The sequence below is a fragment of the Sphaerodactylus townsendi genome, linkage group LG08, assembly GCF_021028975.2.
Source record: "Sphaerodactylus townsendi isolate TG3544 linkage group LG08, MPM_Stown_v2.3, whole genome shotgun sequence".
NCBI classification, from domain to species: domain Eukaryota; kingdom Metazoa; phylum Chordata; class Lepidosauria; order Squamata; family Sphaerodactylidae; genus Sphaerodactylus; species Sphaerodactylus townsendi.
Genome location: NC_059432.1, coordinates 90,128,709 through 90,156,618, shown reverse-complemented (window position 1 = coordinate 90,156,618; position 27,910 = coordinate 90,128,709). Strand labels below are relative to the sequence as shown.

General features: G+C 42.9%; 1 protein-coding gene across 1 annotated transcript in view; it reads left to right on the top strand.

Moving 5' to 3' along the window:
• Positions 1–27,910, top strand: part of VEPH1 (ventricular zone expressed PH domain containing 1) — a 134,371-nt gene that overhangs the window by 46,182 nt on the left and 60,279 nt on the right. The window contains exon 6 of the mRNA XM_048506926.1: positions 11,414–11,623. Coding sequence (XP_048362883.1) covers positions 11,414–11,623 — 210 coding nt within the window. The remainder of the gene's footprint in view (positions 1–11,413; positions 11,624–27,910) is intronic.

Genomic DNA, 27,910 nt, shown 5'->3' with positions numbered 1-27,910 from the left:
CGCAGGGCCTGTAAGACCGAGTTGTTCCGCCGGGCCTTTGGAGTATCCAGCCGCTGAGTAGCACCCCCTCCCTCCTCCCCCCTTGTTTTCTGCACTTACCATCTATGCACCTTACCATCTTTACTACCCTCTTAGAGAGGAGCCTGGCACCTCCCTCTTTCTTTTGTTGGGGTGATCTTAATGAATTAGATGATAGAATACTTGTTACTGTTATTTTAACTGCTGTTTTAAATAGATTTTAATGGATTTAGTATTATATTGTCTGTACTGACTTTTAATTGATTGTGTATCTGTGGATGCTGTACACTGCCCAGAGCCCCTAGGGGACGGGGCGGTTTATAAATCGAAAGAATAAATAAATAAAATAAATAAATAAAGATAAAAAATACTTTAAAGATTTTTGGAGTTTTCAAAGCTATAAGGAATAACTGCCAGAGTAGGAACAACAAGGAGAAAGCCAACAGAAATAGCTCATGTTTCATGTACAGTTCACACTGTTACACAAGCTAAATGTTTACGAGGCACGGGCATTATTACAAGATACAAGGATGCCTTATTTATAGAGTATAAATTTCAGCAGTCTTCATAAAAAAGAATCACAGAAACTTAATATCCACCCCTCAGTAAAGTCAAGGGGAACCTTCTTAAAATATACAGTTGCAAAGGATCTATAACTCTATCTATGAAAAAGATTTTTTCCGTCTGATGAGGCATTTCAGTCTTCCTTTGGTGCCTGGGTCAAATGACATCTTTTCAGCACAATTTCCATTCTCTCGTTAATATCACTTTGCTGCACCATCAGGTCTCTGTTGTGCTCTGTAAAACTTGGTCGGACCTTTGAAAAAGAAAAAAAGAATTTATTTCAGACAAAAGCAATGTGTGACTATTATGCTATGGTGGATTGCACTGGACAAGGCACAGTTCAAGGATGAACTGCTGAACTATAAATCTTATTAGGGAAACTTCAGCTAATCATTGACTTGACTTGCATAAGCTATCCTGACCAGAATAGATTGGGCCAGCCCCATCTCATCACATCTCAGAATCTAGGCAGGGTTGGCCCTTGTTAGTATTTGGATGGAAGACCATCAACAAAGTCTAGGGCTGCTTCGCAGAAACAGGCAGTGGCAAAGCACCTGTGAACCTCTCTTACCTTGAAAACCCTACAAGGGTGCCACAAGTTAGGGGCAACTTGATGGTACTTTATACACCCACACAACCAGGTCACTGTCTTTCCCCCTGGCGTAGTTCACAGGGTTGCTTTGAATACTAAAATTGCTAACATACGCTGCCATCAGTTCCTTCAAGGAAAAATAGGATTAACATGTGAGAAGTAAATGCTAAACATATTTACCAAACATACAAATGTACGATTGAAAGGGTTTGCTATGCAATAGGTTATTGGATAGGTGATCACCAAGGCAGTCTGGAAGGCAATGGCAGACTACTTCTGCTCTTCTCGTGCCTTGATCTCTCCAGCAATAGTAGTAGTGGTGGCTTGAGCTCTTGATAAATCTTTCTCCTGGCAAATGACACATTTATCGTGCCCCAAGACTACAAATGCTGACAGAATATCCAAAAGAAAATGCAAGCATTCAAAATGGAATATATTCATAAAAGATCTAGCACAGCGATGGCGAACCTTTTCGAGACCGAGTGCCCAAATTGCAACCCAAAACCCACTTATTTATCGCAAAGTGCCAACACGGTAATTTAACGTCAATACTGAGGTTTTTGTTTAGAAAAAACGGTTGGCTCTGAGGCATGCGTTACTCAGGAGTAAGCTTGGTGGTTTAACAGCACTTAACAGGGTTACCTACACTACTTCCCCAAAACTAGGTCTTAGGTTTAATGCTAATAATCTAGCCCAGCGGCCCAGGCCAGCCTAGGTGTGTGGAGGGGGCACTCTGTTTGCACGTGCCCACAGAGAGGGCTCTGAGTGCCACCTCTGGCACCCGTGCCATAGGTTCGCCATCACTGATCTATCATATTGGTGTTCAAGATTTTTGCTCTCTTTTTTAAAAATGAGGGCAGAGATTTAGAAAAAATGTAAAGAAGAATTGAATATGAGACAGAAATGGATTTGGAAGTATAGAAGATGAGCAAGCAAGGGGTTGTGGCTCAGATCACAGCTCAATTCCTGACAATTTCAGCTAAAATTATCAGATGGTCAGTAATGTGAAAAATCTCTGCATGAGATACTGGACAATATTGACCTTGATGGATCAATGGTCTGATTTAGGACAAAATAGTTTCATGTGTTCAATAATAACTTTGACAAAAGTCTGTATGATCTGGGAAACCAGTAAATTAATTGTAATTTGCAATTTCAAATGTTCCCCAACAAAGTGGAAAACAATGTCTTATTCCAGTGTGTTCAGGTGCAGGAGTTGATAGGAGGGACAATATCCCTCAGAGAGAGCTCACAGAACTCTCAGAGAGAGCTCACAGAACTCAAGAATTCTTGAAAAGTTATATAGTGGAAATCTTATTGGGCTTTAAGGTGCTACAGAACTTGAATCTTGCTCCTCTACTGCAAACTGACACAACTACTCATCTGAAAGAATTTTACTCTGTAATATTTCAAAATATCAGACCAAGTGTATCCAGGCAATGATGGTTATATTCATATATTTCCTTATCAAAGACAATATAGGGCCATGAACATATATATTAGGTATTGTTGAGCCGATCATTTTCCACAAAATTTTTGTCCACGTGCCTCTCTTCCAAATGTTTTTGTTCAATCAGTTTCTTCTTGTCCACATAAGAGGCAATTAGTTCAGCTGTGGAGAGGCATCCTATCAGTCATGATGAGGGGAATGGTTATCCTATTTTTCTTTTTCTGTGTAGGAGCTCTAGCAGTGATATACCCGATCACATTACTGCTGATTTGTCCACATGACCCAGTTAAGTCTGCCCTGATTGGTCACTGCAACATTTAATTTCTTTTGAAAAAGAGATTCTGTCATTCTTCAATGAGATTCTCTGATGTACACCTCTAGCCGAGAACCATTTTTAGTGTACACTGGAGAATCTCTCAGTTGAGTATGTTCAGTGCATTCCCTTCGACCCTTTTGAATTTGGAAAAGTTTGCATTCAAAATGTTGCAATCTACCATTTTGCACAACAAGCCAAATCACAATCCACCATATGCACATCTGTACACCCTCTCCCCAAAAACCCATAAACCCAGCCATCGAGAAAAGAAAAGTGTTCAGGGTGAGGGAAATAGATGAAAAATCAGGAACTCTTTATGATCCTAGCCTTTTACTTCTGCAATGTTAATTTAGTACTCACTTGTCCTTTTGCACCAGCACTCTATCAATAGTCTCACTTCTAAAAAATGTTGTAAAAATGTGAGTGCAGAAATGGAGAGGGGGAGGAAGTGACTAAGGGAAAGAGAAAATGGCTGAAAGATACCCTGAGGATAAAGAACTGTTTTATATGAAATTGACAAAGCTGGTCCAATCCACCTAACCTCTTTGCTTCTCTGCCTGAACATTACCTTTGGGAACTCTATGTGAAATTGAAAATGGAGGAGGGAGAGGGAAATGTTAGCTTAGCACTCACTTATTCACTCACACTAGGGCTCTTACTGATAATCTGACTCTGAAAATTAAGAAAGTCCAAAAAGGGAGGAAGAGGGGGAATGGCTGACCGAGAGAGAGAGAGGCTGAAAGGGAGAATTGGCTGCCACAAGTAGAAGGGAATGATCTATGTGAAATTGACAAAGCTGGTCCAATTTACCCAGCCTCTTTGCTTCTCTCTCTGAACATTAACTTCAGAAGCTCTGTACAAAATTGACAACCCTGGTTTGATTTACCCTTAAAATAAAAAGGAGAGGAGAAAATGGCTGAAAGGGAGATTGGATAACTACATGGGGGCACAGAAAGGCCCAGAAGTTTTGGCGGGTTAGAAGAATAAAGACTGAATCATTATAATCACACATTATGATCACATGGGGCAAAGCATCACAGTAAAAGGGTTCAGGAAAACAATGCAGAAAAAGTAAACTAGACGCATTTCCAGAACTAAATGGGGAAAAACCTTCAGAAATCCACAGAAAAATGTAGCATTTGTCAGCAAGATATGTAATAAACAACTTGTGCAGGAAAGTCAATAGAGAAGTAAAGCATATCTCACTTCCTCCCATTTACCATGTGTACAGCCAGTCTATTCCTAACAAGCCCATGGTCCAGTGTATATCTGGGTTTTCCTTTTTTAAAATTTTATTTTCCCTTTTTTGTTATTTTACTTCGTTTTGTTGCATTATAGAACTATGAATGAGTGTGATTGCATATTAAAAGGATGACAGTTGATAGTGTCTTTAATAGGAAGGAACTTGTGGGGTTGTGAGTACAGTGGGGTTGTGGGAGTTGTGAGTACAGTGGGGAAGAATAAATGTATGTTTGAAACTTTTCAAAATAACTTTACATTGATTGACATGTTTGCATTACAATTAAATTAATTCTTTAATAGGATGTATCAGTGGAGATCTTTGAGGAAAAGGGAGCTGTCTGGGGGTTTTAATGAGAACTTTGCAAGGAAACACCTGCATTGAAATTCTCCATGTTAAAATGAGAAGTGCCCAGTGAACTGGGATATACATGAATTTTGCAGTCTGATAATCAGAATTGCATCAGTGTCCAAATCTGGAAGCTTTACATAAACAAACCTAATACACTGCTAACTATTTAATTATGTGAATTTCAATCCAAACCACTGGTTTGTACTAATTGCAAGTGGGATTCACCCTGGCACTCAAAATTCCCTTTTTACCATCTGTGTGTTTTACATAAAATTCAGGTTAGTTGACTATTCAGTAGGTAGACTGAACAGTTTTCATTCAACAGTCGACTACAGAGTCTTACAAAGCAAATGATAACTTTTGTATCAAAAGCCTTTGATACATAAGCGAATTACTATTCATTGTTATTGAGTCTGATTTAATATTTTATTGTTGCTGATGATTTTATAGTGTATGTTGTGATGGTTCACTGGTTTACATGTTCATGTTTTTATGGTATACTGAATACTGATATTATTTTATCATCTGGGCAGCCCAAAATGGAGAGGACAGAATGGCTACAGGAAGTGGTGCGGCCTCACGCTGATATGTTTGTCCTCCCTGCTGACACCCGTGGCACTTATGCTGGCCGGGAGTGCAAACAAGGAGGCAAATGAGCACTGCAGAGATCCACAGCACCCAACCTGCTTGCGGTCACAGCTTCCACTAGTGCATCAGCCTAACAGGGAGCCCAACACAGCTGAAGGCATTCTGGGGGCATTCCCAGGGGCAAAACCAATAGGCTTCCTTCGGACTTTGGCCCCATGAATTCTGGCGGGTCAGTGGATGGGCCAAAAGGGTGGTGTAACTCTGTTGAGCCCTATGGAGGGCTTTCAGGCAGCTGGGCTTTCTCAGCTTTTTGCTACCTGCACAACCTGGAATCTGTCTGGAGGTGGCATGGCAGCAGTGCCATCCCTGGCCACCCCAGGGCCTGGATTGAACTGTAAGCCATATTTGGTGCCCTTTGTTTAAAGGAAGAAAGGCCAGTGTGCCAGTGTAAATTTGCTAATGTAGTTCCATGCCTGTTTGCCCAAGATTTCAATTTTGGGGGATGTTTTCTAGACCATTAAATGAAAGAAGTGAAAGAACTTTATTCCAAAAGTATGTACTATATTTATGGCTATTATAGCCATGTAATGCACATTTGTCACATTGCTGAGGCTAGGCTGATCTAAGATTATAATAATTGATTGATTGATTGACAGTGTCAAGGGCCCAATTCCCTGCCACTATAATCCTTTCATTGCAGCTCATAAACTGTTTTAATACAGCAGGCAATCTGGATCCTGAATTTCATTCTTTGCTTTAGCTATCACCCTAGGATTTCAGACATTCCTTTGGGATGATGGAGGACTCCTGTGATTCTTTAATTCACTATGCCATTTGAGACTTTAACTGACACATTTTTTAAAAAATCAATACAATTTTATATCTACTCTAAAGGGAGAAATTTGAGAATTTCATAGGGTGGAAGGGCTATACATTGAAGAATGTCCTTAATTATGAAATGCTGACTCCATGCATTTATAACCTGAGGCGTCAACGTATATGCTTTTGTGTGGATGTAAATTTGCATTGAATTCTTTGCAAGTTTTTCATGTAAGGAAGGAATGTTTGTGGATGGGGGGGGGATTAGCATTCTAAGCCCCTATAGATTATCAGTGATTAATCTACTACTGGAACCAGCAGAAAGGAGCAGCAGTGGACAAGGCAACTGGCCAGGAAGAGCAGAGTGACCTGCTGGTGTTCATTTTGGAGGGCTTTTCTCAAAGCCACATCTTTTAAAACAGTGTATTTTTAACAGGGGTTTGCAGGGGTTTTCTCTTTTTCTCCTTGTAAGGTTGCTAAGAGCTGAGACTGCTGGAGGTGGGGCTTAACAGGGGTTAACAGAGGTTACTCTTTGTCCTGGGCTGCTAAAGGTGGGGCTCCTGAGGTGAGTCATTCAGTCTTTAGTTCAGTCTCTGGAACCAGCAGAAAGGAGCAGCAGTGGACAAGGCAACTGGCCAGGAAGAGCAGAGTGACCTGCTGGTGTTCATTTTGGAGGGCTTTTCTCAAAGCCACATCTTTAAAACAGTGTATTTTTTAACAGGGGGGGTTTGCAGGGGTTTTCTCTTTTCTCCTTGTAAAGGTTGCTAAGAGCTGAGACTGCTGGAGGTGGGGCTTAACAGGGTTAACAGAGGTTACTCTTTGTCCTGGGCTGCTAAAGGTGGGGCTCCTGAGGTGGAGTCATTCAGTCTTTAGTTCAGTCTCTGGAACCAGCAGAAAAGGAGCAGCAGTGGACAAGGCAACTGGACAGGAAGAGCAGAGTGACCTGCTGGTGTTCATTTTGGAGGGGCTTTCTCAAAGCCACATCTTTTAAAACAGTGTATTTTTTAACAGGGTTTGCAGGGTTTTCTCTTTTCTCCTTGTAAGGTTGCTAAGAGCTGAGACTGCTGGAGGTGGGGCTTAACAGGGTTAACAAGGGTTACTCTTTGTCCGGGCTGCTAAAGGTGGGGCTCCTGAGGTGAGTCATTCAGTCTTTAGTTCGAGTCTCTGGAACCAGCGGTGGGCCTAGCGGCTAGAGCAATTTCTTCTTCTTTTAAAAATAAATAAATTAATTAATTAATAAGGACATTTTTTTGAGGGATAGTAGGTACAGATAGCTCAAAGGGGCACTGACTAAAAAGTTTAATATCTAAATATATAAACAAAGCAGATATGAAGGCAGGAAGCCAGCAGGGGATGGGGGCTTCCCAGTGTTCTTTGCACTGAGTGTCACATGTATGACTATCTGCCACTAGGCCAGAAGTCGCGGGTGTGCCCTGGCTGCAATGAGCTCCTGGCATACAAGGAAGGCGTGTCCGTTCTCTTGAAGCCAAGGTGGCAGACCTGGAGAAGCTGAGAGAGAGGCAGAGAGGGTAACAAACAAGGCTTTCAGGACCCAGTTAACAGCGGGTCCCACTTCAAGGTGACATCTCTTCAGATGTCATGGAGAATGAGAGTCTGGGTGACAGAGGGTGCCAGTCTGCGGTGGGGAAGATGTTCCCTTAGATGGGACCCCTTCCTTAGTTGGTGGTCAGATATCCTCAAGACTGAGGATACCCTCGGGAGGTGGGGGGCTCCTTGCAGTGGGTGATTCGGATCATCAGGAATATAGAGAGTTGGAGTTTGTGACAGGCGATGACCGCATGGTGACTTGCCTGCCTGGTGCGAAGGTTGCGGATGTCACGCCAACGTCTAGATAGGCTGTTGTGACAGTGCTGGGGTGGAGTCAGCAAGTTGTGGTCCACATTGGTACCAATGACATTGGGAAATGTAGCCGGAGGTTCTGGAAGCTAAATTTAGGCTGCTGGAAAAAGGTTAAAATCCAGGACTCCCCAAGGTGGCATTCTCTGAAATGCTACCTGTTCCATGCCAAACAGGGCGAGAGCTAGGCAGCCGGAGATACAGGGTCTCAATGGTGGATGAAAGGTGGTGCAAGGCAGAGGGTTTCAGATTTGTCAGGAACTGGGGAACCTTTTGGGATAAGGCAGGCCTGTACAAAGGGGACGGGCTTTTATCTTTAACCAAAGAGGAACCAGGCTGCTGGCTCAACATTAAAAGGTGGCAGAACAGCTTTTAAACTGATCCCTGGGGAAAGCCGACAGGAGCTGAGGTGACTTCGTTCGAATTACAGAGTCCATGGGGGATGCAGACAGAGAAGGAGGTTTTTTTTTTAAATCAACGCACATACAAGGAATTGAGTACAGCAATGTGATAAGTGATAGTGTCTACAAAAAAAGGCTAGAGGGCAAAACACATAAATCCCAGGTTAGGGGACAGGGACAGAGTATACAAGTGTCTCTATGCGAATAGGAGAAGCATTCGACCTAAAATGGGGGGAGCTGGAGTACAGAGTTTGAAGGAGGACATTGATATAGTGGGCATCACAGAGACATGGTGGAATGAGGAGAACCAGTGGGATGCTGTTATCCCAGGTTACAGGCTCTACAGGAAGGATAGGACAGGGCGTGAGAGGGTGGAGTGGCCCTCTCTACATCAAAGAGGGCATAGTGTCACATAAAATAGGCAATGCACAGGAGCTGAGTGCCCTACAGGAGCACGGCGGATATCAATACCAGGTGAAGCATAGTTTAACATTAGGAATATATTATCGCCCTGACCAAAGCTAGGATTCCTGAGATGGAAAAAAGAAATTAGAGAGGCCAACAAAAAGCAAAATGTAATATCATTGGTAATAGGCGATTTTAAACTATCCCCATATAAACTGGAAAATGCATGTTCAGGTCATAGTAAGGAAGGAGAACATTCCTGGATATGCTAAAATGACTGTGGCTTAGAGCAGATGGTTGTAGAACCAACCAGGGAGATGTGATCCTAGATCTAATTCTCCTATGTGGGACCCAGGACTGGGTGCGGGAAGTCCAGTTGTTGAGCCGATAGAAGAACATGGCCACCACAATGCTGTCAGATTCAGTATCTCTGCATGCTAACAAGTGACAACTACTAATGTAGTTACATTTGCCTTCAGAAGGAAATTTCTCAAAGATGAGGGGATAGTGCTTGAGGAAGCTGAAAGGGAAAATCAAGAGAGTCAAAAAATGTCCAAGATGCTTGGAGGTTATTTAAACACAGTCACAAAAAGCTCAGCTGGAATGTGTTCCCGCAGGTTAGGAAGGCAGCGCCCAGTCCAAAAGAAAGCCACCATGGTTAACAAGGGACGTTGAGGAAATTATTAGGAAAAAAAAGATGTCTTTTAGAAAATGGAAGTCCAACTTAACTGATAAAGAATAGAATGAGAGAACACAAATGGTGGCAAAGAGAAGCAAGTTAAGCTGTAAGGGGAGGCAAAAAGGATTATGAGGAACACATGGCTGTGAACATCAAAACCAGCAACAACAAACAGTTCTTCAAGTACATCAAAAGCAGGAAGCCAGCAAGGGCGGTAGGCCCGTTAGATGACAAAGGAACAAAGGGTGTGCTAAAAAGACGACAGGAGATTGCAGAAAAGCTGGAACTGAATTCTTTGCATCTGTCTTCACCCAAGAGGAGGTGAGGAACATTCCTGCACCTGAACCAAGCTTCTTAGGAGGCGAATCCGAAGGAGCTAACAAAGATAGTGGTAGACAAGGAAGAAGTTCTGGCAGCCGTGGATAAACTAACTGTTACCAAATCCCCTGGCGCAGATTGCATTCACCCAAGAGTTCTTAAAGAGCTCAAGCATGAAATTGCTGATCTTCTCACTTTAATATGCAACTTATCCTTGAAATCAGGCTCCATCCCTGAAGACTGGAAGATGGCCAATGTCACACCAATCTTTTAAGAAAGGATCTAGGGGGGACCCGAGGAAATTACAGGCCAGTCAGTTTGACATCTGTTCCTGCGTAAATTAGTAGAATCTGTCATTAAAGATAAAATTATAAAACATGTAGAAAAGCAAGACCTGCTGAGAAAGAGTCAGCATGGCTTTTGCAGAGGCAAATCCTGTCTTTACAAACTTACTAGAGTTCTTTGAGGATGTAAACAGGCATGTGGATAAGGGGAACCAGTGGACATTGTCTACTTGGATTTCCAAAAGGCTTTTGACAAAGTTCCTCACCAGAGACTATTGAGAAAACTCAGCAATGAAGGAATAAGAGGGGAAGTCCTCCTATGGATTAAAAACTGGTTGAGAAACAGGAAGCAGGGTAAATGGGAAATTCTCACAATGGAGAGATGTAGGGAGTGGTGTCCCCCAAGGATCCGTATTGGGACCAGTGCTCTTTAACCTATTCATAAATGACCTGGAAGTAGGGGTGGAGGTAGCGTGGTGGCCAAGTTTGCAGATGATACCAAATTATGTAGGGTGGTGAGAACCACAAAGGATTGCGAGGAGCTCCAAGGACCTTGATAAATTAGGTGAGTGGGCAAAGAAATGGCAAATGCAGTTCAATGTAGCAAAATGCAAAGTGATGCACATATTAGGGCAAAAAATCCAAACTTCACATACATGCTACAGGGTAGGTCAGTGCTATCAGTCACAGACCAGGAAAGGGATTTGGGCGTCTTAGTTGATAGTTCCATGGGAATGTCAACTCAATGTATGGTGGCAAGCTGTGAAAAAGGCAAACTCTATGCTGGGGATAATTAGGAAAGGAATTGAGAATAAAACTGCAAAGATTGTCATGCCCTTATATAAAAAGCTGTAGTGCGACCGACTTGAGTACTGTGGTTCAGTTCTGGTGCATACATCTCAAAAGGATATTGAAGAGATAGAAAAAGTGCAGAGAAGGGCTACGAGGATGATTGAGGGACTGCAGCACCTTCCTTATGAGGAAAGGCTGCAGCGTTTGGGACTCTTTAGTTTGGAGAGGAGACGTCTGAGGGGGGATATGATTGAAGTCTATAAAAATTATGCATGGGGTAGAAATGTTGACAGAGAATTTTTCTTCTCTTCTCACAATACTAGAACCAGGGGGCATTCATTGAAAATGCTGGGGGGAAGAATTAGAACTACTAAAAGGAAACACTTCTTCACGCAACGTGTGATTGGTGTTTGGAATATGCTGCCACAGGAGGTGGTGATGGCCACTAACCTGGATAGCTTTAAAAGGGGCTTGGACAGATTTATGGAGGAGAAGTCGATTTATGGCTACCAATCTTGATCCTCTTTGATCTGAGATTGCAAATGCCTTAACAGTCCAGGTGCTCGGGAGCAACAGCCACAGAAGGCCATTGCTTTCACATCCTACATGTGAACTCCCAAAGGCACCTGGTGGGCCACTGCGAGTAGCAGAGAGCTGGACTAGATGGACTCTGGTCTGATCCAGCTGGCTTGTTCTTATGTTCTTATGTTCTTACTTTCTTCCCCCTTTATTTTTGTAGGTGCTTCGAGAATGTATTCCCTCTCTAATTAGTCATCTAAGAGATCCCAATAATAATGACATCATCCTGAATATACTGATAGAAATAGCAGGCTATGACCCAGATGTACTAGCTGATTTGCTTCCTACACTAAAAGAGATCGGAGATAGTTTCCCAAGTCTGATTGGACAAACAGCAAGGATCTATGGAGCTGTTGGACTAATTGATGAGGTATGGAAACTGTTATACACTGAGAATAATTATTTATAATGTAATCCTCCTGGCCAATGGTCCTAGCATAAAGGTTCTCCCTTTAGTAGCCATATGTATTAAGAGTAAAGACAGCATGAGTCACATCCACTTTGAACATCTCCTAAAGATAAATGTTAGTGGTTTTACAACTGTGGCCAAAAGCCTATTGCACTGGGGTTCACAAATAAAGGAATAAATCAAGGTGGGGAGACACAGTGGGTAGAAATAAATCAAGGTGGGTAGAACTTGGAATACTGGGCTGGAATTGGAGGGGCACAGGTTCAAATCCCTGTTTATCATGAAGCCGTCAATGTGTGCCATTAATTCTGATCCTGCATTGAGCAGGGGGTTGGACTAGATGACTTGTATGGCCCCTTCCACCTCGATAAAATCCTGTACTAAACACCCAATTTTACATATTCTGCAAAACAGCAAAAGTGTGTGGGGCTTGTTTACCTCGTCAAACAGACCATTCTACCTGGCAGAAGCCAAAACCAAGGATTCTGTGGTATGGGCAGCTGTTGGTCTTACCCCTCTGCAGGGTATCCCCTTCAGAGGGCTCTTCTCAGTTAAGTAAGGCTAGGTGAGAGGTAAGATGAGTTATCAGTGGTGCATCCTAAATAGAGTCAATCTCGGCAGACTTGGAAAGGTATAACTCAGCTGTGTCCTGACCTTGGTGGCTCAGGCTGCTAGCCTGATCTCATCATATCTCAGAAGCTAAGTAGGGTCAGTCCTGGTTAGTATTTGAATGGGTAACCACAAGGGAATAATAGGGTTGCTATGCAGAAGTAGGCAACGGAAAACATCTTTCCCAACATCTCTCACCATAGATATCCATGGTCACTATTAATCAGCTGTGATCTGACAGCAAAAAAAAGATGCTGATATTAATTTTTATCTTACTGATTTTATTGCCATCTTTTATTGATGCAAGCCACCCAGAGGCCACACAGAGATGGTCAGCCTATAAATTGAATAAAATAAAGATAAGTTCTCTGTTACAATTCACATCCAATACTGCAAAAATACAGTCTTGATTTGATTGTACGATTGTACCAAGATCCTTTTTTTGTACAGCAGTTTACTGAGTGTAGGCCTGTTGCTTGGCGAAACACCGCAGATAAAGAATTCTGAAGTCACAATAACCCGCTTATCTAATTTGAAACCCTGCTGATAACCCAGAGATTTAAAATATATTTTGTGTGATCATAATCTCCCCGTTTCCAACACACATAAACTGTGCCCATCAGTGGTATAAAAGTATGGCTGTGGTGAGTGTATGATCATTTAACTGGAGTGTGGAAATTCCATCTAGGAATTTCCATCTAGGAACAACCACATCGCTGCACATAAGAATGCACATTATGGGGCTGTTTCACACAGTCCGCCTGGGAACAGATTAAAGTAATTTGCATTCCAGCCTTAGACAGCAAAGTGCTGGGTTGCACATTCATGTAGAGTTCTCTCGAGTATCCTAATCAAGGCACTTCAGGAAGCAGCTCTGACCTCAGACTGACCTGCATTGGGGGGAAGTGCAATATGCTTATTGCTATACTGTGCTTTTCCTGGCATGGGTCATCTGTGAGCCACCACTGTGAGTTGTATGTAATGCTCTGAGGGGGATTTTTATGCAAATGCCTGCTATGGCATTTATAAGTCAGGAACTTTGCAAGTTCCTTTAGGCACAAATTGTGCTTAGTTCTGTGAAAGCCCCTTCAGCAACCTCTTGTTCACTGTCGGACTGGAGTGATTTATACACAGAATTGTGCTGTAAATTGTTTTAAGACCTTTGAAATCCATGAGTTTAGGCTGAAAGAAGTCCTCATAGGATTGCACTGTTAATCTGCTTCAACGCCTCCATGGCTACTTTGAAGAAAAGCTATAAAGGGATAGTCATAATGTTGCAAGCATGGGTTTTGGATACACAAAAGGACTCCGTTGTGTTTGGCTTGATAGAAGAAACCTTCATGGTTGTAGTGGATTGCTATTCTAAACCACTGGATATGTTGGCAGTTGAGAGAAAGTGACCCTTTCTGTAACAACACAAATAAAACATCTTTTAGACACAAAAAAAGTGTTGCCGGGGAAAGTGGTTCTTTTCCTCACCTCCCCACCACCAGCTCTTTCTTTCAGTTTTCACTGAGCAGCTCGTATCTGCCATTTTCCACCCTCTTCAGGAGGCTTCATGCTGCCACCATTAGCAGGACGTTCCCATGGAGTTTCCTGGGCTTGCAGCTCATCCGTGAGTCATTTCAATGTATAAAGTTCTTTAATAAAATTAATTTTTCCTGGAGATCCCACTGATGTGTTGTTTTTTGTTTTTTTCTTTGTTTTAAATGATATATCTTCAAAGCTTCGACATCTCAATATAAAAATCAGCCAGGGGTGTACTGCCCATGGGGACATGTGGTGTCACATGTCCCCGGGTGCCTCGCCCCCCACATTCCCCCGGCACAATCACCCTTTGCTTCACCATGCTGCAGCTGCAGCCCCGACAGCCCAGCCGGCCGTGGCCCTGAAGGTGCCTGGAGGCCAGTGGCGACATTCCTCTTTCCCATCCCCAGAATGCTTCTTTTAACATCCTCAAGATGTTTTATTTGTGCTGTGCAGAAAGGGCCAGTGTGTGTAGTGGTTAGGCTGTCTAGGATCTGGAAAACCCAGATTAGAGACCTACTTGATCATGGAAGCTTACTGGATGATCTTGGGCCAATCGTAAACTCTCAGCCTTAATTCACAGGGTTGTTGTGAGTGTAAAATGCAGGCAAGGAGAATGATGTTAACAGCTTTGGGAAGAAAGGCAGAGTATAAATAAAGCAAATAAATGAAATCCCCCTGGCTGTCTGCTCTAGGAAACAGTTTGACTATTGTTTGTGTTAGACTTGAGAAAAAAATATGAAGTTTGTATTCTGGTGAGTAGCTGTTTTAGAAAGCTTCTATTATTTTATTGTAAGATTAGTGCCTACTCCTTTTCGGATGAACCTGTACAAGTTTCCAAACAAACACAGATTTAATGCATTAATAATACCCATGGGATGATAGATCATTTTATGTGGTACAACATAACATCGAGTAATTCTTTCAAGTATTGTGGGAATGCTTACCTACATAAATTGTCATATTTTCATCACTGCCATCTTTCCCCCCTTCCAGTTAAAGAACTGTTCAAGGTTTTGTTATAATACCAATACCAATCCTCTGATCTTTGACTTCCCATTTGCTCACAGAGTGGCCAGTCTCCTTCTCCCACCCTCCTACCTATCCTCATCAGAGAGAGAGAAAACTGTGGGGGAAAGAGCATTGATGGTGACACTGTAGGAATTTTCCTGATCTCTATGGTCTTGGGGGAATCACCTGGAAGTTATGTCACATTCTCCAACTCTCCACCTGGAAAGAATGTCACATCCTTTGTGACACTCTAGGAATTTTACCGTACAGATTGGGAGAATGTATTGTCACAGCCCTAGAAACTCCTCTTTTCCATTCACTACTCCCAAATTTCCTGGAATTTGCCAGTGCAGTGTTGGCAACCCTAACTGATACCTATAGCAATCAAACTACCTTACACAAAGGTCTGCTGCATGTCCATATTGTTATGGACTTATTGTAGCTTCTCTTGGAGACTGAAATACTGCAAAACCAGTTCAAGCACAGAGAATAATGGATGGTACAAAAATATGGATGCATGCTGTGTGAATCATGGTAGTTGTACAGTATTGTATTTACTTCTCTCAGTTGTATTCATGGCTCTGGCCCTAATCCAGAATTTTGTGAGCACTGCAGGAACATTTTACTCACAGAGCCTTTTCTTCCCTGCCCCACCCCCCATCCTGATAGGGTTGGATAGACATAAAGGTACTTTAGACTAATTTTGGCCCATCTGGTACCCTATCAGAATAAATGCCACTTACACCACCACATAAATGGCATTTACACTGGCACTGAGGTCACATCGCCTCCTCAGTGATTTTGCCTTTCCTCCCCCTCAGGATTTCACTGTTAGTTTGGCTCAGAAAATGCCCCCCTACCCTGACTTGGCCCTTGATTTCGTGTTCGAGAGCCTCATGTGCTTCAGATGCTGCGGTGTAACAAAATGGAACTAAAAATTAATAAGAAAACCTGAAGGAAATTTGGTTGTTTATGGTTGCAAGTGTTGCCTGCAGCTTATCTACTGGATCCATGCAACAGTAACATCAGGAAACCTTAGATAGTGCACATGACTTCCCACACTGCTTTTAAAAAGTTCTGGTGAAGACATGACAAGGAGAATTAGACATTCAAAATCCCAAGCAGAGAGAGCAGAGGTGGAAATGATGAGTGGATGGCACAGGTTGGTGTGATGGAAAGATGCTGCGCCAGTCTCCCTCCCCCAGAATACAACCACCCTGGGGTTACTGACACTATAGACTTTATTATCTGAGTCTCTTGAAACATGACCTTTGTTGACTATTGTGATATTGAATTTGAACAGGGTACCTTGGGACAATATTACTTCTCATTTTATCTAACTTGTTTCACCCCATAATATTTCTGCCGACTACCTTATGGTTGCATGCTGACAGCACCTACAAGTAATAAATCTTATTTTAGGAGAATGTAGCCATTGGCAGTACTAGGAGACAGATTGCAAGCTCTCTGATAAATGATCTGCCTTCGGAATTGAAGGCCTGGATCAAGTGGCTGAGCCAAGAGATTACCCTCGAGTAATTCAGTAAAACTTTACCAAATTATTTGAGGTTGTGTTAACCTCAGTTTCCAGCATGATAGAGGTCGCCACTATAACGGGAGCACATCAAAAGTGAAGAACTTCATACAGGAAAGATGGTTTTAAGACATGGATTTTGATTTTTTAAAATGTAATTTCAAGAGTTCATAATTTAAAGAGTGAGTGAGAACCAGTGTGACACTTGGACTTGGACACATGGACACTTAAGAAACTTAGACTGGAGACACTCAGGCCCTTTCTGCACGAGCGGGTGAGTGGCGGTGTACTGACATTGTTGCAGTCGGTGAACACTCCCCCTCCCGGGCTGTTTGCATGCGGTTCTGCAAACGGCCGCAGTGCCCCAGTAGCCTGCGCAGTTATCTTTGCACGGGGCCACCGCTTCCCCCCCCCTCTTACCTCCTTTCAGCTGCCATTGCTGTACAGAGGGACACACCCCTGTGGCCATGGCAATGTCTCCAGGGATGGAGGCCAGGAGGTGTGTCCCCTGGCCTCTGTACAGTGACGGCAGCCGAGAGGAGGTAAGAGCGGGAAAAAAGTGGCACAGGGAAAATGCTGGCTTCAACCTGGTGCCATTCGCTCGGCACAGAATGGAAACTGGTGTTTTCCAAAAGACTTGCTCATTGAGCGAGTCCAAGAAATGCTGTTGTGGGGCGGGGGGAAACACCGCCACTGCAGCTGTGCGATCTTCCCCCACCCATAACGGCATTTTTACTGGCCCCACACCGGTCTAAACAAGCCATGCAGAAGCGGCCTCCAATTCAAATCCCTACTTTCCCATGACAGGTGACCTTTCTCGACCTACCCTATTTCATAGAAATTGTGACGAAGGTGAAATGGACAGGGGGAGATGAAACTCATTGCTCAACCTTGATTAAGGTGGCCTATAATTTCAATGCTTAGAAGCCTATACACTTACAGTCCAATGGCAAGCTTAACCCAGCAGGAGGGCACCACGTGGCTCTGCAGTACCCAACCTGGCCCACTGGCACAGGAAGCCGGGGGCACTTTTAGATTTTTATGGCGGAGTTTGGTTTTTTGGGCTTCGCACGTTTCAGGAAAGTTTTTTGGAGGGGATAGGGTAGTGCCGAAGCAGCACCACCCTTGTCTGCCAGCCCATTCTGGATTGGGCTGATATGCATGATTTTGCAAAGTCTGTGCTTTGACTAGGATTGCCAACTCCAGATTGACGAACACCTGGAGATTTTGATGGTAATCTTGATGATGATGCCACACAGCCCACTTTTCAAAGCTGTCAATTCCTTCAGGTGAAGTGATCTCTGTCACTTGGAGATCAGTTGTAATAGTGAAAGATCTCCTGCTACCACCTGAAGGCTGGCAACCCTGGGTATGACTTTATTGCATCTCCCTTTTTAAATAAATAGTTTTTGATTCCAAGGCAATCTAATTTTAATTCTGAGCAATTAAAAAAAAAGAGGCACTTGATTTCGTGTTCGAGAGCCTCATGTGCTTCAGATGCTGCGGTGTGACAAAATGGTACTAAAATTAATAAGAAAACTTGAAGGAAATTTGGTTGTTTATGGTTACAAGTGTTGCCTGCGGCTTATCTACTTGGTTACAGACTTTGGGTGATGGGAGGCCCCAAGAAATTGGGATGTTAGGCAGGTTTGAACAACGTTTGGCAGTCCCAGGAGCCACCCAGATACATTTGATAACTCCCTTTATTCATGTATCTACAGTAAAAGCAGAGACGGAGCTCCAAGGAGGCGGAGGGGACGTGACGCACCAGGTGTGCGCCCCTGTGGGGTGTGTGGCGAGGACGTTCCAGGTGTGGCGAAGGTGGGACGGGGTGGGACGGGGTGGTCCAGGGCAGGGCGGAGGATGCACCGGTGCACTGGCCACTTTCCCCCCTTGCTACGCCTCTGAGTGAAAGCATCACAGAATAAATGGTTTTTCTGAGGTAACAATGATGGGTTTGATCCTATGGACATTCTGCTGATGGAAGAGGAGAGATCACACCTGATTTTCTCCTGACTGCAAACTTATATGCCTTGTTATTTGCGAGACCACTCTGGTAGCCACCTCCCAGACCCAAAAATACCATTGTCATGGATTTCAGGAGGATGCAGGGAGAAGAGAAAGGCAGAGAAAGATCCACTCCTTCCACGAGAATGTCAGTAGAATCCAATTCTATGTGAACTGATTACTAGTAGTTGTAATTTGTGCCTCCATGCGCTTTTGCATTGATTCTGTAAGTAAGTCTCTTCATACGCTTACCGCCACGGAAATTTACCATCATCTAAAGATCAGACTATACGACCAGGAATACCAATCTCTCCTGAGTGCTGCACAAAGCTCCTGTTCCCCCTCTATACTTTGGGATCACACCCTCGAAATCTAGCCCTGCTGTATATTTAGAACAGCTTGTTAATTATAAGTGCAGATGGGTCATGACAAGAGCAAGGTGCAACTCATTCCCCTCTGTCTATCTTCAAGGTCGTTTCCTTAACATCCCACAAAGTGAGTGTTGTTGTTGGTACTGTCCCAACACTATGGACTCAATCCCTCATGTCCTGCTTTACTGTTCGAGGTATAATGATATTAGAACCGATCTGGGAGCTTTACTACCTCTAGAATTTATGTTTCTCTCAGCCAAACTAAAAATGTCTAAGCTATTGAACAGCCCTAATGTAGAAATTTCTGAAGCAGTTGCTACATTTTTAATCCATGTTCTACATGATATATAACAATGATCCTGTTTTTGTACTTGGAATGTATGGTACTTCTGGTTTATGCCCAATAAAGGTTTTTGGATTGGATTGGATTGAAGTAATCCAGTGATTCTGCAATGATTCTGCAAGCTAGCTTCTCATATACATAAATGCTTAATTAACTGGATACATTGAAAAAAGTCACTCTCATAATATGCATCATGCAGTTACTCTCATAATATGCATTGTGCACTTCTATAGTTCCCAAACAGCTTCTATAGCTTAAAAAAATTGAATTGGTATCAGCTATATTTTTTATTGTTCCCATCCACTATATTTGTCCAGTTTCTCCTAGTAAACTAAGAATTCATGTCACAGGACCTGGTGAGCTGTTTACGTAATACGAGATACTATTTCTAGTTCAGTAAATGTAATATTTTGTTTGGTTGCAGTCCCATCTTGATAACTAGCCAGTCAGGTTTCCAGCCAAGGACTAAGTCTGGCTTCCCCTAGATCTTAGGAAGAAGCTTTAGTCTGATATCCCTGACAGTCCAGGGCTATTTGCCAAGATCACTGAGTCATTTGCCTCCGTTTGCTTCCTTCCAGAGAAAGGAAGGGAGCTTGGTAGAAAGAGAACCAAATCTTAAAAGGCGCAAAATAAGACTCTGGCTTTTGCCATTGTTTCTCTGGCAGAAAATTCATCTGATCATTGCCCATTGATGGCAGTGAAAGCAGAAGGGGCTCGGGCCTCCATTATCCAGAAGAGCAGGAAGATGGCCCTGCCCATCAGGATCAAAAACTGAGACATGAACCTGGGAAGGAAAAGGAAACCTCTTTCCACAGTGATGGCAACAAGAAGTTGGAAGCGACAGGGATAGTTTCCACATGAAGAGTTCTCTCTGGGTGGAGCACAAGATGCCATTGCTTTATTTTGGGAGTTTCCACACAATACTACTGTGCTGTTTGTAAACATGGCTTGTGAGCCTCCCAGCCTTTCTTTTTCAGCTCATTTGTTCCAACTTAAAGAGGAAATAATTCTACAGCTGCAGGCAGAGCCCAAGTGCAGCAGGAGGAAATTAATTTGCCTTCAAAACAGTAATTCTCAATTATGGTAAACCCCCCCCCCTTAGCTTTTTGTTTAAGCTGAGGGGCAGTTCAATCATGAGCCACCTATCAGCCAACTGGTGGAAATGGCGGGGGGACGGTGACTGCTAGACTGCAGGAAACAAGATTCTCCTTGGGCCGGTGCCTCTGTGCCCATGTGACAAGGGAGAAGGGGGTGAAGAAGGGGGATGTTATCCGGGAACAGTATAGAGACAGAAGCCTATGAATGCTGTCCCTGTTTGCTGCTTCTACCAGGAAAGTCCAATTTCAAGCCCCATAGCAGAACCAACATTTTGGGACTGGGATAATGACAAGATATTAATATTATATTATAATATGTAAATAATAAATATGTCATATGACAGAAAATGGCGGCACAGATTTCCATCTGCCATTCATTCCTCCATCTGATACCTATGTCTTTATTTTAAAATGTAACATTCTGGCTGCTTTCCAGTTTTGGGTAATTAATGTCCTTAACTCCTACAAATTAGTTATTTGTGCCTTATGAATGTTACACCCATACTATGAAGCAATATTAATATTCATTGGCAATTTAATTGCAGAGATGTTCTGAAAAGAAATCTATCAAGTTGCTACTGTGTTTCCCCGAAAATAAGACAGGGTCTGGTATTAATTTTTGCTCCAAAAGATGCGTCAAGGCTTATTTTCAGGGGATTTCTTTTTTTTTCCCCCATGATTTTGCGCCCCCCCCCCCCCATGGTCAGATCAGCTGTGCCGGGGAATCTGTAACTAGGGCTTATTTTTGGAGTAGGGCTTATATTTCAAACAACCCCCAAAAACCCAAAAAATCATGCCAGGGCTTATTTTTGGGATAGATCTTATTTTTAGGGAAACAGGGTGTTTCAAGCTACTACCTGAGGAAATAATATTTCTCCATACAAATAGTCTGCATTATTGTATGTCATCTTGAATATGACTTTGACAGGCAAATGTAAAAGTTTGAACCAGACACTTAAGGCACAAATTCATATCTGTCTGCTCACACAAACATCCAGTGGAGATGAAAGTTGAAGGAATTAGAGGACCAAGTAATGGCATTAGTAATGGAATTTGAATGTCAAAGTAGTGGTAATTTCAAATGCAGGAGGCAAGTATCATACAGCGATGAGACTCATTTTTATCCTTCCACAGTTACTAAACTTATCACAGCCTGTGTCTAGACCATATACCTGTGATACTTCCTCCTAATGTATCTGCTGAAATGTTTAGCAACTGACATTATATCCTGTTGCCTTTCCCATTTCTCTTAAGTCGTCTTGACGTGCTGACTTAGCTGTGTGTTTGGTTACAGCTGGCTGTGCCATCAGGAACAATATTTATTTTCCTAACAAGGTCTGGTTTCAGTAACAACCGGAAAGACCTTTCACTAGATGGTTTAAAAATATTTATGGAAGTGACAAGAGAAGAACAGCAATGGTGAAACTTGACTGCTCGGTTTCAGAATCTGCTGCTCTCTACTTTGCAAAACAAGAAGTTACTATCATACTTAATCCAAGTGGCTAATGGGTTGGAAATACTAGTGATTATTATTGGAAATACTAGTGATTATTTTGGTTGCTTTTTAAATATTGGGATGATGTTTGTGTAGAGGGGACATTTGAGGTTCCACCTTTTATTGGTCCCCTTCTTGACATCACACCCAGGGACGGAGTGAGGGGGAAGTGCGCCCAGTGCGCACGCACAGCACACGCCCCTCCAAGCCCCAGAATGCCCCGTCCCTCCCCCAGAATGCCACACCCCATCCTCAGAATGCCACACCGCCGCCCCCCGGCACATCTCTGTAGGGGCGCCTGCCTGGTGCGTCGCGCACCCCCCCGTCCCCTTGACGCTACGCCTCTGATCACACCATGACTTTGGAATCAGGAAGAAAGGAACTTTCCTTTTTCCAGCTTTCTTCCTTTCAGCTTTTGGAGAGTATCCAGGCACTGTTCTAAATAGCCCCTCCCAGCTACTTTGAAAGGTGACTGAACAGGCTGAATATTTTTTCTGATAGGCCCAGTCCTCTCGCAAGGATTCCTTTCCTCAGAGAGGGTGAGTGGTTGAATCTAAGACTTTCCACTTCAAAAGCTTCCGCCAGACAGGCGGTTTCCCAGGGGCTCTTTAAAAGTTCAGGTTTCTGAGACATCTGCCTGAACCACCAACCTGGAACAGACCCCTGGCAGGCTTGGGAAGTTCTTTGCTCCCAGTTTGTTAAAGCTCTGCATTAACTTTATGTGTATAGATTAAGTTAAAATGTCCCATGGCCTTGGGAATATATATATTCTCAGGAATGGTAGAAACTGCAATTCAACTTTATAGGGTGCCATTGTTAAAGACAAGACCATGGGAAAAGGGAGTGAAGTGGAGTTTAGGCTGAATACTGTCATTCTAGCACTTATTAAGCCATGTCCAAAAATTGTGTTGATCCTTGCCAAATCCATGGTGTTTTTGATGAAATTTTCGAGTCATGAAATAGCAATGTCTGTTCTTTACATTCTAACCATTTCAACCCAGACCATTTTTGTTATCACAAGCAGAATAAGAATGCCTGAGAACTAAACTAGCTGTATAGATGTATCCTTTCTAAAACGGTATAGATATATCCTTTCTAAAATGAAAATTAATCAAAACCACTTTCATCTTGAAAGAATTCCAGCAATGTGTGCCTTTTTTAATGTAGTTTACTACTCAGAAGAAAGTGAACTTAGAGATGCAATAAGCAGAAACACAGCCGTTAAAAACTGTTTCCCGAAAGGAAATAATCAGCATGTCTGTTAAAAATAATAGGCTAGTGCAAGCATAGCTATTTGCTTATAAACACTGCATGGGAACACAAAAGGTAATGGCCTCATTTTTGTTATTTTGGTGTCAAGTTCAGAAGAAAGAGCTTCATGATATATATACCTCATTTACCTTTCGCTTATCTTTACAGCCGGCACAGTGAGTCATCCTTTCTGGAGAATCCATGTCGTCCTCAAAACAGACTGTTGTTTATGGACTACTATAAATATGTAAACATTAAGGCTTGGTTCAAACATCATGCAAAGCCGTGGTTCAATTAAAATAACTATTTGTTGATGACCATCCAAAACACTGAGGCCCACTGATGACAAATGCATGAAGCTGAGTCAGAACATTAACCTATCAGTGTCAGTATGGTCTACTCTAACCATCAACAGCTTTCCAAGGTCTCAAGCAGACCTTTCCAAGGTCTTTCACTTCACCTTATTTTTTTAAGTGAAGATGCCAGAGACTGAACCCAGGACATTCTATTTGCAAAGCACTTTGCACATGTTCACTTTTCTGTAAGGTTTCTTCACACTGTTCCAGATTCTGGGACTGAGCCTCTATTATAAGTGAAGACGTGAAAATCGACTGAGATAAATCATTAATCAAGCTTCTGATTCTTTCTGTAGAATTTCACCGCCCCTTTTCTTAGTCTATACTCACTGTGCCTTTTCTGCAGAGTTTGGGACTTGAGGATCCTACCCCAGCTTTTCTGTGCCCTTCACTATCCTTGCTGTTCCCTAAATATTTGCCCTCCTTCCTACTTAGAAAAGAAAGTATGGACTTCCAGTGCTCTGTGTATTTACCGTTGAGACAGTACTAATGTAGTGAAATAGTAACAGTGGTTGAATAAGGATTCTGAAATATTTCTTAATTAAAATAAGTTGCCCAATACAATGATACCCATTCACTTGCTCTGGGGCCACATTTGGCTTTTCTGAGCACCACTCTCCCAACGCAGCACACAACTTGTGTTTCAGGGATGTGGGCAAGGCCCCTCAATGGTGGGGGCTGTGGTTGATTATTGGTTCCTCCCTTTCAACAGCTGCCAGAAAAGCTGCCAGCCTCTTGATGTGTAAGTAAATGTGGCTGTTTTGGTTGATGGGAATTGTGAATGTGGAGTTGAGTACCATTGGCTTAATAAAAATATTGTAACATAAGCTGTTTAAGGAAAAAAAAATCACCCAGAACATAATTTAAAGAATATCAAACTCCCCTATTCATCTTTTGCCCTGTGCTCTGTAACTTGACCCTGACCTAGCCTTAGATGGTTTCTTATTCTATGAAGTTGTGTTGAATGATCTAAGATGAGTGCTCCAGAATCCTTTGCCAAGGATGTTGGGCACAACTGTCAAATTGCCTGCAACCTTGATTCCAGTGCCTATTTACTGCAGCTGGCCCTGGGTTGACCCTTTCAAAAAGGCAAGCAATCTGGCAAAAAGAAAAAAAGATCCTTTGTGCATGTTCTGGCTCTAGCCTAAGTGCACACTTCTGACTGGCTTTTGTAGGAGTCTCTTGAAGAAATCCTAATACAATGCTGCATCTGTTAAACAACTCCCCCCCCCCCCCACAAGTAAAATCAGAAGCCCTTTATAACATGCTGATTATTTACCTTGGTATGAGTGATCCCTTTGCCAAGATAAATCTAGAATCAGTCCATATTTCCTTCTGTAGCAAAATAATATTTCTAAGCTGTTGCAACTCTTTATGTTAACATGGTTCCCCTGTCAACAAATATAATCGTAAACCATAAAAATGTAAAGTTGTTACCCATAAGGAACATAAATATACAACCCCCTGCCTACAATAACAATGGTAAAAATGAAGGAAAAAAACCTTTCTCCAGAAACTTTTGATCTTAGTTCTGCCAAGGATAATTATTGCTTTTAAATGAAAGAGGTGGGTGTTGCTAAAAGGGCTTGGGGTTGAGGTTTGGCATCTTTTTTCTCTTTGCATAATAGCTACATAACTTACGACACCACAGTTTATTTGTTCCTTGACAATATTTTAGATGAGTAGTAAAATTTCTGCGCTTAGGGACTCCTGCCAGATGGATCAAAAGCTGGAAAAGTCTGGTAGAAACTTCTTTTCCCATTTGTATCTACAGCAAGTTTTTTGTTTGAGAAACAGAATTCTTCCCTAAATGTGAATTAAGCCCTTGTTTACATCTTAATCTGCCTAGCCTTAAATAAAAATGAGAGGAGGGAGGATACCGTCATGACTTTCCATACCTTCTGGATTTCTCCTTCTGCCTCTTAATTCAGAATCACTCTACTATGTCATTGTTTCCAAGGACTGTGGCAGCAACTCCATTTTTTGCTAATCTGACTAGAATCCACTTCTTTGACATGTTACATTGGTCTAAAACGTTTCCTCCAAGAGCTCAGGGTGACATGCAAGATTCCACCCCTATTCATTATGTATCCTCACGACAACCACGACTTGCCCATGGTCACCTACTGGGTTTCATGCTAAGCTAGGCCATCTGTCAGGAGTGCTTTGATTATGTGTTCCTGCATTGCAGGGTTCAGTGAGTTCCTGCATTGAACTTGATGGCCCTTGTGGTCTCTTCCAACTCTATGATTCTATGAGACTGAGTGTCGCCAGGCTAGTCCAACACTAACCAGTACACAACATGGCTGTTCCAGCACTGCATATCCACAATAAGGAGTCTTGCTAGATTTATGAGCTGAATGTAGATCAAATGTTTATTTTCTATCCCTTACCTGCTCCCAGACCTGATCTCCAGCAGATACAGGCTCCTTTAGTGACCTTCTGGGCAAGACACCTTGCTATACATGGAATGAACTTGGGAACCCTGCTTAGAGCAGGCAGATAAATGCCATAAACAAATTAATGTCTTGCACTTGAAACAAAGTTGTACTCCTATTAAGTCCAGTCATTGATGACTAACAGTAGAATGACTCCAGTACAGGTTACTTAAAAAGTTAGTGAATATATCAGCTCAATTTAAATACTTGAGACGAATGTATTCATTTTATGGCATATTAAAATGGGTCAATTATTCTACAGTCTTTTAAAAAACATTCCTTTACTGTCTTTCTTACATTTGTGTCCTGAGTGGTTGTCCCCCTCCAGGAGTTTTGCTGCAGTAATTGGCAGTTTTCTTTAGTACCCCTAAGTGCTTCAGAGCACTCCAAATGTGTCCTTGTGATTTTTAATAGTGTTTTTAACATAGTCTGTGCAGGCTTCCTACCTTGTTCAGCCCACTTGATGTTCAAAGGAAAGATTAATGTTTCTTTTAAAGAGCAAACCTAGGGGAGGTAAGTGCGCTGGGAATGGCAGAGCCACAACACAACCACGCCACCTCCTAAGAGGCTCGCTGCACTGCGGCCAGCAACCCGACAGCAACAGTTCCCCCTACCTCCGTGGAAGGATCCTATGCTGGTATAAGTTTGTGTCGGCAAATGGGGATGTTCCCAGGCCAAAAGGGCTCTGGAAGCTGATTAATGCCAGCCCCACCTCCAGGAACATTCCCTTCAGTGCCAGCGTGAACTCCTGCTCTGAAGGAGCACTGCCACCACAGCTGTACTAGTGTCCAGGCGTCATGCTGCCACACAGCTCTCCAACACCAGCATAAGCGTCCCAGTGCACCAGGGTCACACAATTTCCTGAGCTCTTCCCTCTGAATTGTGGTTTGCAGTGTTAATTTTCTATAGAGGATAATGCCAGCCTGTTCACATCTCTGGGAAGTAGATGTCACATAAAAGAATGCATTTAATTTTTTAAAATGAATCAAACATCATATTAGCATTTAACCCACCCACCCCCAACATTTGCATGTAGACAGAAGATAGGTAGCAATATTAAGTAGGCCTAGTCAGAGGCTGTTTCCGCACAGCCCAATAACAGCACCCTCCCTGGGACGCTGTTCGCACAGCAGGCACTGCTGCATCACAGCAGCAACACCATGCTCATGCTGGCCAAGCGGTGCAAAGGTTTTTCAAAAGTGGCACCCCCCCCCCACCTTCCCCAAATGGGTTCTTACCTTCTCCTGGCTTCCGTCGCATTGCATCTTGTGACTTCTGTCCAGCCATTGCTCTGGCCATGGGGGTGTGTCCCCTGGCCTCCACAATGCGACAGAAGTCAGGAGGAGGTAAGACAGCGCAGCCTGTGTGAAGGCTGCACTGTCGGCTGTGCACCCAGCGGGATCGTCCATGTGGTCCCCGGGGGGGTGCATTGGCATAAACTGGGGACAGCGCAGCCTGTGTGAAGGCTGCACCATCGGCTGCACACCCAGCAGGACTGTCCATGTGGTCCCCACGGGGTGCATTGGCATAAACTATGCCAATGCACCCCCACTCAGCTGGCCATGCAGAAACAACCAGAGAGAAATTCCATTTGATTCAGTGGTGCTTACTCAGAGGAAATTGTTCTTAGGTTTGCAACCTCTGGGATAGATACAGCAGGGAACCTTTAAAGATCCCCAAAAATGCATATGTTTGTTCATCCTTAAAGCAGACCATGGTGAGGAAATTTAGGCTGTAATGTTGTATACTGTACTTCAGAATAAACCCTGCTGAATTCATATGACTTAGTTGTGAGCAAATATGTATTGTCAGGTTGCTCATCTTCACTTTTATGAAATCCAAGGCAGAAGAGGTGGCATGGTATGGGCCAATCATATCAGATTTCAGAAGCTTAGCAAGGTTGGTATTTGGATGCGAAACCACCACTCTGCTGAGGAAAGCAACGGTAAACCACCTCTGCTTCTCACTTGCCTTGACAGCCCTTTGCTGGAGTAAGCCTATGTAGGTTGCAACTTGACAGCACTCACATGCATACTTGTGACAGTTCCTGTTGATCTAGTACTGACCTACTATTCTAGGCCCCTTCTGCACATGCGGAATAATGCATTTTCAATCCACTTTCAGTGCACTTTGCAGCTGGATTTTACTGTGTGGAATAGCAAAATCCGCTTGCAAACAATCGTGAAAGTGGATTGAAAGTGCATTATTC